The 14,904-nt window shown below is 34.6% G+C and overlaps 1 protein-coding gene across 2 annotated transcripts in view; it reads left to right on the forward strand.

Annotated features, from left to right (window-relative positions):
- CDC73 (cell division cycle 73) overlaps nt 1-14,904 on the forward strand; it is a 108,063-nt gene that overhangs the window by 34,331 nt on the left and 58,828 nt on the right. For both annotated transcript variants that reach the window (XM_039362322.1, XM_039362323.1), the window contains one exon: nt 8,066-8,130. In XM_039362322.1, coding sequence (XP_039218256.1) covers nt 8,066-8,130 — 65 coding nt within the window. The remainder of the gene's footprint in view (nt 1-8,065; nt 8,131-14,904) is intronic.

Raw genomic sequence — 14,904 nt, forward strand, 5'->3', positions numbered from 1 at the left:
TTTGATAAGGATTTTGCCAAGCAGACAATCCACATTTTTATGACTGAACAATTTTTGTGAAACATTGAAGGATTGTGTAAGAAATATGTACTCTATAGTAGGAGTCCCCAACCACAAGATTGCAGTTCATTACCGAGCTGTAGCTTATTTGGAATTGGGCTGCATGTGTGGCTGGTCAGAGTGTGCGTGCACGCAGCTCAACTTATGCTAGTAGTGGGCCGGCGCGCATGTGCACTGGTGTGTCCCAGCCTGCCATTGCGGAAGTTGAGCTGTGCGCAAGGGCACCAGCCTGCTATGGATGCAGGGGCTGCATACGCGATGGAAAAAAAAAATAGAAAATTTCCTATTAGGCCAAACTTATATAATTGCAACTTTTCATATTTCTTAGAAACATTCAGCATTTTCTTTGATAATCCACACTAAAAAAATCTCAAAATCTTACAAGTATTATATAATATTAGTTAGCATTGTTTTTATTAACTAGTTAAATTCTTAAAATAGCACTAAACGATTATTATTCTAAATTGAGAGCAATTGCATTGATAATAGATTATGGAAAATGGCTTTGGTTACCTCAGCAAAGTTCTTCATAATGCAAAGCCAACAAAATTCTTATCTCTTCTGGCAAAGATAAGGCTGTAGGAGATTGCAGCAGAGAATAACCATTTTGCTTTGCTTTTAATCATTTTGTTCCAGAAACTGGTTTCAGAAGGCTCATTCTCTTGAGATTTTGGCAAATTAAGCATCTCCTTGAAGATCTTCACAGCTGTAGTATACACAACCCTATGGAACATATTACTGTTCCATTGTGACACAGAACTTTAAAAAAAGTGCCAGTTCTAACACCAGGACAATAGTCCAAGGATTTAAGACTCTCCTGTTTTCTTAAATCCACATACAGATAAAATGTTCACTCGTGTAATATTCAAGCCATGTAATGGTTAATTCATTTGATGAATACTGTGAAGAACAAGTTTCCAAGTCCACCCAGATGTTTTGCAGGGGTGAGCCTGTGTGTCTTCTGGCTCAAGTCATTCTGAAACTTGGTATCCTCTATCCATTGTCTGATGTCTTATTTAACCTTGTTCGGTCTAGAAAAAGCTGCAACTGAGATAATATAGAATATGGGACAATTTTTGTAATGTTCAACCAAGATTTATGCAATAATACTACAGGAATTAAGTTAAATTTTATGCTGGGACTCTGGGGTACCTTCCTCACTGGCTATTTTAAGGGTCTTAATGTCACCTGGAATGATATCAGAGAGCGAGCCAATATAATTAATAAATAAATATTTGATTTCAAAGGATTTATTTTTTATTTATTTTCAATATTACATTGTTGATACCTAGATATCCATGTCCATATTTAGTTACATACAGATCCTACAATGAGGTGTGTTATGTCAACTAAAATACAATTTTGATTTGTTGTCTATAGTTAGAAGCCATAGTTTCATATGTTTGATGAAACACATTCAAAGGCATGATGACAATTTTTCCATGTTTTGCTCGTTTGTATTTTGAAGGTAGAATGTGTCAGTTCAAGCTTGTTCAAGTTATCACAATCCATGACTTCCTGATAAATTACTGTGCTGGTTTAATTATGCTGATGATAAAACAGAGAATAGAAGGAATCAAAGTGAGCGATCAAATCAAATCTAAATTGTTAAATAACTTCAAAATAAGTTTTCTTTATGGCTTTTAGACAACAGTCAGAAACTAAATGGTTAATTCAGCCAAAGAGAACATAGTCTTTAAACTCCTATAAATTCTCATGGCCAATTCTAACATATTTCACCAGTTTTATAGCTATTATCATAATTTACTGTACACCAGCCTGTTTTTTAGTAAGAATGGTAAGAAAGAATTCTTAAGGGAGGTTCATTTCTGCTAGTCTTACTTAGAGAAAATACTATTTCTTTCATATTGTTGAAATAAATGTGCATACATATTGCAAGCTCATCTATCCTGAATAATTACCTGCAATTTATGCTTTTGAATTGTTGAATAAAATTATCCAATGCTTTCTGTTATATCAACACAAAGAATTATTATTTAATGGGGGCCAATATTACGGTTCATCTCCAGGTTTAGTTTAATTGCTCTTTAAAAAGTTCTGCCTATTCACAGTTTTAGACAAAGGATGTCTCATTACTTATACCAACCCTGCTAGCCACCCTGTCTTATAGCCTATTTGTAGAAATAAATCCAGCTGAAATAGAACTTTGTGTATAATTATAATTGCAATTAATTTGGGGGTCAGTCATAATTTAATTATAATTACATGCAAGTGTGCCATCCTTCCTTCAAGAAAGGTATCCTCTATATGTGCACTTATAATAGCTCAAATGTGCCAGAAACTGACCAGTACTGTTAGCTAGGAATGCTACATATCATATGAGTAGGGCCAAAACAATAACTTCTACTCAAAGAGTAAGGAGGGTGGAATTATTGTTTTAGTTGAAGGGAATGAGAGAAAAGCATTGAATGATTTTCTGAGAGAATGGGACAAAAGTGTAGGGAAAAAGTAGCCATTCAGAGATCAGGTAGTTCTTGACTTACAACAACAATTGGGAGTAAATTTCCATCACTAAGCAATGCAGTTGTAAAGTGTGACTACATTAGTGATGGCAATCCCTGTAGTTTGAGTTGCTGTCATTAACCGAATCTTATAATCATTATTTGAGGTGACTTCCTGCCAGGTTTCCACAACTAAGGGAAGCTGGCAGGAAGTTGCAAATCCCAGGTATGGGAGAGTTGCAACTCTTAGGGAAGGAGATGCATGAGGATGCAAGAGAAGTATTCCAAGTCTCAAGGAAAGTGCAAGAGTTTGAGAGAGGAAAGGGTAAATGTGTGCAGAGGTGTAAGGAAATGTTCAAAATGTGAGATAGGCACAATGAGATGTAGGGAGGCTGCATGAGAGTGCAGGGAAATATAGGTCTGGAGGAAGTGGCAGCTGGCCAAGACTGCTAAAGGCCCTCGACTTCTACTTCAGCCCCAGTGCTGTCACCACCATTGAAATGTGCCACTCTGCAAGCCAGCAAAAAGGACAGAGATGGGAAGAAGATAGGTTGGGGGGAGAATTGAAATGCCCCTGCAATCGTCTATGTGAGAGTAAATGGAGAGTTTAGAAAATAGAGGAATTAAAATGTGGTCCAACTAGATTTCAATTTACAACACAATTAGATAATTGAACAAAGTGGTCCTTAACCAAGATGCCCATACTACTGCTTCAGTAAATGACCGCAATCTCAACATTTCCAGATGCAGTCCTTAAATGATCACTTGGATTGTTAACCAGATGAGTGAAAGAGCTGCCTGCTGAGTTCAGCTTCCCTACATGCACAGAAGGGATCTGCTGTGATAGATTGCAGGAAAGGAACTCTGATATTTGGGAATTGAAGAATGTTTCTCCACTTGCTGAAAGAGTTTAACTCTCCTCTGTACACAGGAAGGAACAGTGGACAGAAAATATGGAGCTTGGATCTTTGGGATCTGAACTTTGTTTCTCTATCACATCAGAGGAGCTGATTCCTTTCTATGTGCAGAAGATGACTGCTCTGTTATTGCAGAGCACTTGGCAACCAGTTGTAAGTGCAATCAGGTTGTCAAGCACCCAGGTCATAATCATGTGAATATGAGAGGAACAGTGCAGTGTTTTGCAACAGTTAGATGTGCTTTATGGGTCGTAAAGCACCCTTTCTACAGCTATCGTAACTTTGAACATAGTTCAGTGATGGTAAGTTGGGGAATACCTATAATGTTTTATGTATGCGTTAAAAGTATTTATAGATAAATATATAATGCCACCCTGAAGATCCAAACTCTGTTCCGTGCATGGATATATGTTAGTTGGTGACATGAATTTATCTCTTGTTTTGTATGCAAATTTTGCCATATTGTCAAGTAAGAATCTGAATAATTTGAAACAATAGATTATAATGTCATGCATCTGAAAAATAATGTATCAGAGAGCAAGATAGTTAAGGAAAATGGAATAAACAATTAGATGCTGGAAAAAAACTAGACCAAATAAATGTATTTATGTATCTTGGTAGAAAGGTACCACTTACTAAAGATAGGAAAATGAGCAGGAAATTTTAAGATATTCTAATGCTGGTGGAATTCAACAGCATAAATATATAAAATAAATAAACATGAAAAAAAATCCACATAGGATCATTGAGAAGAATTGTGGAAATATGTGGCTTTGTCAAGCACAAAATTTTAAAGTAATATTTATTTATTTGGGTAGATGGATATTCAGAAAATGTACTTATTGGAAAAATGCCATAGAGGATTTCTGGGGAAGGTATGGCAAATTGAAAACGGCTCTGTAAAAACAGAACGAATGAGCACAGCAAAGACCAAGGACCTAGTGAGTAGACCAATTTCCTTGAATCTTTCCAGAAAAGGAGAAGATAGAGATTGCCCACATGTGTCCCTCAGGACAGTGTTTTTCTGCCAGGAGATAATGGGATCAGCTGTCTTGCTACAACTATGATGGAGATTTTAAAAGTTCGCAAACCTATCTTTCCAATCACTTTTGGAAATTTCCTATTAACTATTGGAAAACTATTAGAACAGGGGTCTCCAACCTATTGGTCCAATCCGTGGACCAATACTGGGCCGCGGCATGCTAGCAAATGGTCCACACAAACAAGCAAAGCCCCATCTGCAAGATACAGGCAGCACACAAAACTACGCACCCTCTGGTCCACGGTCCTCTCCGTGGAACCGGTCCCTGGTGCCCAAAAGATTAGGGACCTCTGAATTAGAAATCTTTACAATGAAAGGATTGAAATGTCTTCATCATGTTAATTGAGTTTATCTTCAATTCTGAATTAAAAATAATAATTACATGCTTAAGAATTTGGAGTTTGTAATAAACAACAAAAAGCTAAATATGATTTGATCAAAGAAAGTTATAAACAGATCCAAGGGCCAGATAAATTTGGAAAATAGATTTTTTTTACTATAATATTTTAGAATTAACAATAAAAAAATCATGTCTCCTAGTAAACATAATTATTTTGACTATTCTGAATGAAATAGATGAAATTTTAGACACTGGACAGTGGAGGAGACTACTGTGACAACATAGGGAACATTAAAAGAGATCTTTAAAGAATGGAATCAGATGTTGGAAATTACAATAATTACAATGTCAACACTGTCAGTAATGTTCTCTGCTTTTATGGGTAGACTGTGCCTAAAAGATGTTAATGAAGGAATGACAGATGTAGAACAAATGCTATTAGATGAGATAGAGAAACTAAGAAATGTGGAACTACAACTGACAGACCAAGAGACTGATTTGGAAAAGTATATTTTACTGGATATAGGAAAGAATCTGGCTGAATTTTTAAAAGTTAAAAAGTAATTATAAATGATAAAACCAAGAGAATGACCTGAAAAATATATATATTTTTGAATTGTAATTGAATTTACAAAAGAGGCTTCTTAAAGCCTTGAAGAAAACTGCAATTGGATAAAGAATTGAAGAGAAATAAAATCCTATGACAATGTTTAATTGAATTAAAGATTAAGACTGTTAGAAGTTAAAGGAGGGAATATAAAATTGGTTTAACAAGATTAAAATAAAACATTTTTGTAGTATTCTAGCAACTCTTTCTGGACTTTTTTTTTTTTTTTTTTGCTGACATCAGGTTTGAAAAGTTGATATTTTATGGATTTTCCTATAGATAAAGAATGGGACATGGGATGAAACTTACATATTTCTTTATACTTGTGATAAAGATTGAGCTCCCTTCCCTCCCCCTTCCCTCCCTCTCTTTGACTGTACTTTTTATTTTTTCTGTTCCCTCTGTTCCCTCTCTTTTTGGTTTGTATTGGTTTGTAATTATTATAATTAAAATTCTTAAATAAAAAAAAAAGAATACCATGGTTCATTGATGTGAACATATAAATAAATCTTGAGTAAGTTCCAGACAATTCCAGAAAATAGAACCCAAGTAGTAGGATTGATTACGATTTATTCCCTGTTTATTTCTTTAAAAACACTATCTTAATCAGTATAAGACAGCTTCTTATGTTCATATATTCACTCAAATATATATTGAATCACTAGCTGTTTCTAAAATCTATTTTACGTTCCCAGTATATCTAATGTACTGTATTATTAAGTGCACTTTAAAATAGATAAAATTGGCCTTAGAAGCAAATGTTCACTATATAAAACATTACATTCTGAGACATGCCTTAAACTAAAGGTTAGATGGTACGATGAATAAACCTGTAAATTTGTTCCATTAGCAAGTATTAAATGCAAATAGAAAAATCAGTTGTTAAGCATGAGAACAGTAACTGATTATGTGTCATATCTAAACACTTTTGTATCTTTGATTAAGAAAGTCATAATACTGAAATTTATATAAACTGTTATAACTTGTTCAGATAAGCTACATAAATTTTCTGGCATCTGAGTCTACACAACTGAATATGCTCAACTAAGATGTTTGAAAAAAAATGCTTTAACAGGGTTAATAATATTTATAGTTGTTGAGGGTTTTCAACTTTATAACCTTTGTTATAAAGACTGTTCATTCAACAAAAAGTTATGTAAAATAGTAACTTAGACGCTGGTAAAAAGGCTTTCTAAGTTGCTGAGTATATTGTCAAAAAAGATTGTAAGACTATCTTGTTCTTAGCTTATTAATGTATTCTAAAATCATAGTATCCTAGTCTTTATTGTTATTCAGATGATATTTGGGAAAATGATGGCAAAAATAATTTTAAAAACTGGTAAATTTCTTATTATAAGAGGCTGAGAATTGCTTTGAAAATACTGTTTGACATCCATTTTTTCTTGATTTGGGTTGAGATTGTGGTATTCATTTTTCTCTAGTTTTGTTGTTGTTTAAGCTGGTATATACTTCTTGCGTGTCACAACCATGTTTTAAAGAATGGTACTGTGGGTCATAGTTACCTTATAGAAAGGGATAGGAGAAACCTGGAAGAAGTCATTCTGTACTACAAGTATTACTTTTAGGTATTTTTCCTGTTAGGCAATTAAATACTTTTTTCCCCAGGAAAATCTCTCATTTCCTAGGAAATATGTATATTCATGAAATTGGCTGTACTTGTTGTAAAATATTGCCTTATTTGTAACATTGTGATGCACGACATACGTTGCTGTTAACCAAGGAAAGCTGGGCCTAAAGCAACACTCGATTGACACAACAGCTAAACATACCTTTTTTTTGAGTTAATTAAAAATGTATGAACCTATTCATTATGATGTCTAAATCATAATTTATGGCATATAGAGCACATTTAGAATTTAAGAACATAATTTGGGGACTTTCACAATATGTTTTCCATGATAGGTATGGTTGATTGCCAAACATTTATCAGAAGTTAAGCTGGTAAGGTTGTTCTCTACTACCCTTCCAAAACTCAAGATACACACATGCACTTGTGTATGTGCTAAGAGTAAGCATGTGTTTGCATGTTTGTGGATGTGTATGTATGGCTGGATTATTGTGTTCTGTAGCAGCTATTCTGCAATTCTGCAAAGATAGGATTTCTAGATAGTTAATATTGTAATCAACAGTATAAATTGTTGATTTCTTGACATTTCTGCCATTGCTGGTTGCTGAGTTCAGGGATGGTATGCACTCAAATATCTGAAGAGTAATGAATCAAACCAGTATATGAAGTCTGACAGTCACCTACCAATTTCTAAGAATGCTTTAAAAAACTGGAATTTGCTTAGCAATATGATAACTATTTATTTATTTCAGTTAATGAATCTAAAAAAATTCTAAAACTATTACTGGAGATGGAAGAGAATAGAGAAGCAAAGAAATGGATTACTAATATCCATTGTTCCAAACCATCTGAACATTTAGTTTGTTTGAGATATATTTAACTATCATAAGAATATTGTTTCTCTATGTGGCCTTTTTTCCTTGCAAACAAAACCAAAGTTTACGTTGGATCAGTTTCCTTTATTGTGATTTGTCTTAGTTGCTATAGGATTTACATATAAGAATACTCATTAAAACTTTTGGGTTTTGTTTTTGTTTTTAATTTGATAGAGACGGAAGGTTTCAAGATTGACACTATGGGCACCTACCATGGAATGACTTTGAAGTCTGTAACGGTAAGTAAACCATATTGGCTGAGTTTATTTGTTGCAATGCTGTGTGAAAAAAAATGTTCAAAATGCTTCTTACAGATGTATGGCTTTCTACAATGAGAAATGTCTGTGTTGCATGGCAACAAACATAAATTATCCTGAGACAGACTTGAATACAGCTAAGGGTATATGTTCCTTCTCCTTTGACATTCTTGAATTCTGCAATTCATTGGGAAACCATTTTTTCCTGGAAAGGTAGAATTTGTAATAGTATAATATTTATAATATATTCTGACATGTAACAAATGATCAGGTTAAATAACAGCAGTTGCATATAAATGAATGTTCTTTCAAAAGGACAATTTGTGTTCATGTTGTCAATTTCCTGAACAGCTGAAATCAGAACATTCTTAAAATTATGTTTTAGCCTGAGTTTGTCTTAAGATCTCTGTTTTTATGGAAGTGAGCTTAGTGTTCACAAACAAATGCTATTTTGATCTCCATGTGAGTAGGATAGATGATATAGAACTATTATAAAATCCTCATTAAAAAGTTTTGCCATCTGTATACCTACATAACTGATGAATAGACACCACCACCCAGTCTAAAAATCTGTGCATTTATTTTTTTGGTTTACTTTCACTAATTTGAATATAAAATAATGCCTAGAATATGACTGTATCCAAACCAATTAGTGTTAACCTGCTTAACTTTCCCATCGTGGAAAATAGACTTTTATGTCATTCTCAGTGTTCCTGTAGTTCAGATTGTAGACTTTTAAAAAAGAAAATAAAACTAAAGAACTAACCAAAGTTTTGACCTAGCTTGTGTACTATGTGGAATACCAATCAAAATATTCTTAGATATCAGAAATAAAATATTTTGTTGGGAACATTAATTATTTTCCATATACTTTCCATATACATATACTAGTGATAACCATAGGCTAGATACATGAGTGGTTAGATTGCTTAGATTCTGTTAATGAAAAAGAATAAAAAATGTGGTATTATGTAATATATGATCATTCTGTTTTTTCAAACTTGACCCATCCACATCTACAGATTACAATTGTTATGCAGACTGAAGGAAATATGAATTGTAATTTATGTAACGTTAAATTGGCAGTGGTTACTATAATTCATATTCATAATTCTCTTAAGATTTAGGAACTCTCTGTGAATTAGCTAATAAATGTTATTTCATAATTGCAAATCACTCTTCCTGAATTTATGGTTTACTTTTATGTGCTTATTATATGTAATAAGTATAGAAAATGATTATGTTTAGCTTCAGTTTTGCAAATAAGTCTTGAAAATCTTATTCTGCAGAATGTAAGGATTTGAAGGGCTCTTGGAAATCATCTAGGCCAATCGCCTGTCCAGGGCCAAAATTCATATTACTATATTATCCACGTCAGATCATATCCAGTATCTGTTTAAATATCTCCAGATTTGAAGAATCTGTTACCTGAGAAAATCTATTCCATAGTTAAATAGTTCTTACAGTTAGATTTTTTTCTTGATATCCAACCAAAACCTTCATCCTTGTAATTTAAACCCATTGTTCTTTTTTTTATTAAAAAGTTTTACAAAAATTACAAAATATACCCCAAGACCCACCCACCCTACCCCCTCCACTCCCCCTCCCCCAGTTCCCAGAGCTGAATACAGGGTAACAAATATAATAATCATAATCTAACTAACATTAACCAACATTGTTCTTGTCATGGATTCTAGAACAACTTAGAACAAATTTGCCTCCTTTTTTACATGGCAGCCCTTTAGGTATTTGAAGAAAACTATTGTATCTCTCCACAAATTTCTATCCTCCAGGCTAAATATGCACAGCACCTCTAATGTTCTCTCATATTTTCCTTTGCAGTCCTTTACTCTATTGATTATTTTTCTGGATATACATTTTTAATATCTTTTGAAAAATATGACATCCAGAAATGGACAAGTATTCCAGGTGTGAATACTGACTTCTCCAGTACAGGAGATGGAGAATCCACCAATGGGTTTTCACTGTCTGCCTGCTTTTGAGACCAAGTAGCCAAACTTGACACGCCCCCTCTTGCTAGGAGATCCAGTCTTGATTTGGTCTCAAGCTCTTGAAGACGTATCAAGGTTGGCTCTCTGGTTTAGAGATCTTCAATTAAGTTAGCAGTCAGATGCCCATTGTTGGATTCTCCTTGCCTTTAAATTGATATTGGCATACTCCCTAATTAGTGATTTTCCTTAAAAAGTTAATTTCCCCAAATTTTTCCCCCCAAGATGCTGGAATCAGCGCAGCCTCTAATCCGCTGATTTGAGGCTTCTGAGTGTGTGTGGGGGGGAAGCAATTTCCCATTCATTTCCCTAGGGCTCGGGGGGGGGGAAAGAGAAAAATCCTTTTCCAATTTCCCTGTCGGTGTTTCCACGCAGCGCTCAGCGCTGCAGCCACAATCAGCCCCAGAGTTTCTCCTTCATATTCGGCACCTCCGGAGGCCGTTTTAAACGGCCCAAAAGTCACGGCTGTCATTTTGGGTGGCTACCGAATCTCGGACCTGACAGAGGTTTCCTTTAACGTTAGGAACAGATCCGACTGTTATTTAATTTAACTTTTCGGTGTCTTTTTGAGGCTAGGGCCTCAGGAACCTTGCATAGGCTTGCTGGTCCTAGGAAACTCAATCCAAATGTGCCGCGGCCGCCATTTTGGGCGCACCTCGCAGCCGGGCCTGTAAAGTTTAGAAGCTGAATAGAGGACTGCGGGCCTCTGTGTGCCACAGGCTTCTTCCCTGGGACTTCAGGCCACTTAAAATACCTTGGCTACCCCAGGGACTTTAGCGGAGTCGGCTGCGGCCGCCATCTTGGAAACGTGGTGAGACCCTCCCTCAGGCCTACAAATCAGACCTCTTGCACTGATTATAGGCCCCAACGTTTCCTACAAGGTCTTCCCTATATTCTGAATAATTCTCAGCCTTTTTGGGGAAGTTTTTAATTTTTAATATATTTTGAAAAATATGACATCCAGAAATGGACAAGTATTCCAGGTGTGAATACTGACATCTCTTCATCTTGACATTATACTTCTGTTGATGCAGTTTAGGATTGCATTTGCTTTTTTCACAGTTTTGTCACACTGCTGGCTTATGTTCAGTTTGTGATTCATCGGAAAATCCAGATCTTTTTTATATGTTCCCTGCCTCTTTTATCCTACACTTTGCATTTTTATCCCTGTTGAAATTAATTTTCCTAGTTTTTGGTCAGTATCCTGCTTTTCAAAATCCTTCTACACCTTCATGCTCTCCTCCCATGGTGTTCGTTATCCTTATACTTTTACAGATCATTCACATATTTGATAATCATTTTCTAATCAGTGTCGTTTATAAATAATTTGAACATGATTTGCTATTTATTTTTCACTTCCTTCTCATTTGTCACCAAGCCATTAATGTACATTCATAGAATTCAGCTGTTCCACTGACTCTGTATTCATCAAATAGTAACATAATCGAGCCCATATTTTTCCATCTTGTCTACTAGGATCTACAGAAGACTTTGTCAGATGCTTTGATAGAGTTCAGACATTCTTGAAGTAAATTGGTTGTTATGTCAAAAAGGAGATTAAGCTTGTTTGCCTTCACCTTACATTTTGAATCTCCAGTACTTTCCCCCTTAAAATGTGCTTTTAAAATGTATCCCATTCTGCAAATAATTCACATTTTAAAGAAAAATACCTTTTTTGAAGTGTCCCTAAAATAAAACGAAGCAAAACTGACCCATGTGTCTATATGTGCAGAAAGCATTGGATGTTTGTGATATTTAAAATTTGGAAGCTGTACTTATATGTAGCTGAATTTGTAAAGATAGTGGAACTCCTGGGCAATGGGGATGAAATCTGTAGAGTAGTAGTATTCCTACTTTATTGTTTAATAATTAATTAATAATGATTACATTTGATAATTCCATAATTAATATATTAATAAATAATATATTTCTTTGATCTTCCCTTCTCCCGTTTATATTCTCCTTCTTCAACCTTAACCAAAATATAATTCTTAATATTTTCAATATATAAATGATTACATATAGGCATTTTTATGTTTATACAAACAATAATAATGTCTATATATGACTTTTTTTTCAGCTTATATTATACTCTCATTAGTTCAACATGTATCTTATTTTCGTAATTTTTGTTTACGCTTAATTTCCCTTATATTCAATCCAATTCTTATCAGTCATAATTTCTTCATATATTAGTCATCTAACTGTCCAAATTTTCCCATTTAAGTACAACATCCCAATATTTTATGTCATGCATTACAAAAAAACTATTATTTTTATCTATCTTATAGTATCTAGATCAGGGGTTCTCAATCTTGGCAACTTTGACTTGTGAACTTCAACTCCCAGAATTCCTTTGCCAGCAAAGCTGGCTGAGGAATTCTGGGAGTTGAAGTCCACAAGTCTTAAAGTTGCCAAGGTTGAGAACCCCTGATCTAGATATAACATCCTTTTTAATCAGTTTATATTTCACTTATATTAATAAAAGTTACATCAACTTGCTATTTTTACATTTCATATATTATGGAACATACTATATTACTTAAATCTTTTATCCCTCTTGTTATAGGGCCCCTTTATGTTCAAAATTCTCATTTCTTTTAGCCATATTCAAACAAATATTTGTTCACATAATAGTCCATCTGGTAGGGCAAGTCAAATCTCTTATATCTGTCTCTGGTCTTGTTTTGCCAAGTACTTTTCCAAGTTGATGTAATCCACTTACCTGGCAGGTCCTGTATTTTTACAAATGTTGTTGGGAATACAAAAGATGAAGTAAGTAAGAGGAATACTTTCTGTCTCCCAAACTTTAATGGTTCCATTCCATTTTTCTTGTTGTAGCAGAACCTTGTAGATTTTTTCCTATTTGTATTAAATTGTAATTGTTATTTCATCAATTTGATCATATTCTTCTAATTTGTAGTCTATTATCTGATTTATTTGTTCATTCGTTGTTATTTTTTTAATTGTAGAATTAGATTGGAAATATGCTTATTTAAATCATCAAAGTTGTTTCGAATTTCCTCATGGTTTGAGTCTATTGTCATTTGTATTTGTCCTAACACTACATATATTTCCTCCTGGAAAGTATTTATCTTGTCTTGAATTATTGCTTCTGGGGGCCTTTGATTTTCCAGGCTAAGTCCTTCAGGAGAAAATATTGAATGTGGTGTCCTGTCATTTTTTGATACGTATGTGATATCCATGTTCTCCCCCCTTCAAATAATCTTTCATCAATGTTTTAATTCAAAAGTCAATTTATCAGTCAGTCAAAATTACAGTTCACTTTAAATGCTTCCTGTAGATTCTCTTCTAAAAGATTAGCCAAAAGCTAAGGTTTTTCTTTTCCATAAACAGTTCTTAGATTTAAGCAACAGTTCAGGTGTTTTTTCTTTCTTTCAGACACGTTTGAATCTTATAACTGGCTCTTCCTTTGTTCCCAGCTGTCTTCAAGGTTATTTGCAATTCAAAGGAACAGCTTTTTCTTTATTTCTAGGCATTCTGCCAATTTCTGAGTCCTTATTGTTAGTATTCTATGTTCTGATTCTCCACTAGATGTCAGCAGTTATTCCTTTTTTCAGTTTTTTTTTCCTATCAAAAAGTTATTTTTGTTATATATTTTTATAATTCCATCAAAAACTCCTTATAATCTTGACAGTTTTTTAGTTCTTAGATTTGTCCAGACTCTAGTATTTTAAATCAAATTTTAGTATATCTCTTTCTTTCTTAATATTAATTAGCTGCTTCCATCTTTAAGGGAATGGGGATATAGCTCCCTCTTCACTTCCGGAGGTTTTTTTGCTTTGGGGATCTTTCTCAAGGATTCAATTAGTAGATAGAAGAAAGAAGATCAATACTCTCACCAATTCCAAGCACGCTGTACACCGATATTCAGGTTCGTGCTTTGGGACTTCGGCTGCAAGTAGCTTGGGCTAGACGCTGATCTCATGCTAGCCTTTCTCCTGTCGGGTTCGAAGGGCTTCCCCCAGATCAAAAGAAGCGATTGCCATCACTTCGTGATCAACGGGGGGGCCCTCCTTCACAGTCACCTCTTCAGGGTGACTTCGGACACATCTAGGGTCCTCCTGGCAGTATGAAACTAGCCGTGGGGAGCGGAGGTCCGCTCTCGCACAACCGTGTGCTACGGGCGCAAAACAGGAAGTCCTCTAATATTTCTGTTATTTCTAGAATGCTTTTAAACAAACACAAATAGCGACCACTGGCCTTACTAGTTTTGGTAGGTTTCCATTGCAGTTCAAATAGATTTAATTTCAGGACATTAAAGCTATTAATTCTCTAGCAGGGTTTAAATATTTGTGTTGCCATGTCTGTATTCTTTACTGATGGTGATTCTGATATTCAGAGTACTGAGAGAAATAACCATAGAAGAAAATGTGCCATCCACTTCTATATTAAGAATTTATGAGCTGATGTTTATGATAGTTTTCATAAAATGAGGTATATAGGCTGCTTTATTCATAGATTCTCCCAGGTCCATCAGACATGTTGCCATGGCAGACTGTGCCTTAACACCTCCTAATCTCTCAGGAATTTTTTTCATTCAAGCACAGTTTTGATTTTTTTCCAGTCCACACAAGAATCCATCCTATATGTAAGTGGCCTGAGATAAATGCAAGGTGCTTTCTGTTTTGCTTTGTTTTCTGGATTCTGACATGCCTCCATGAGAAAGAGATAGAGTTGAATCTAGTAGCAAAAGCCTTGGTAGTTAAATAGCGTTGAAATCAAA

The sequence above is a fragment of the Crotalus tigris genome, unplaced genomic scaffold (genome assembly GCF_016545835.1).
Source record: "Crotalus tigris isolate CLP2741 ecotype Arizona unplaced genomic scaffold, ASM1654583v1 scf7180000019423.1032690, whole genome shotgun sequence".
NCBI classification, from domain to species: Eukaryota; Metazoa; Chordata; class Lepidosauria; order Squamata; family Viperidae; genus Crotalus; species Crotalus tigris.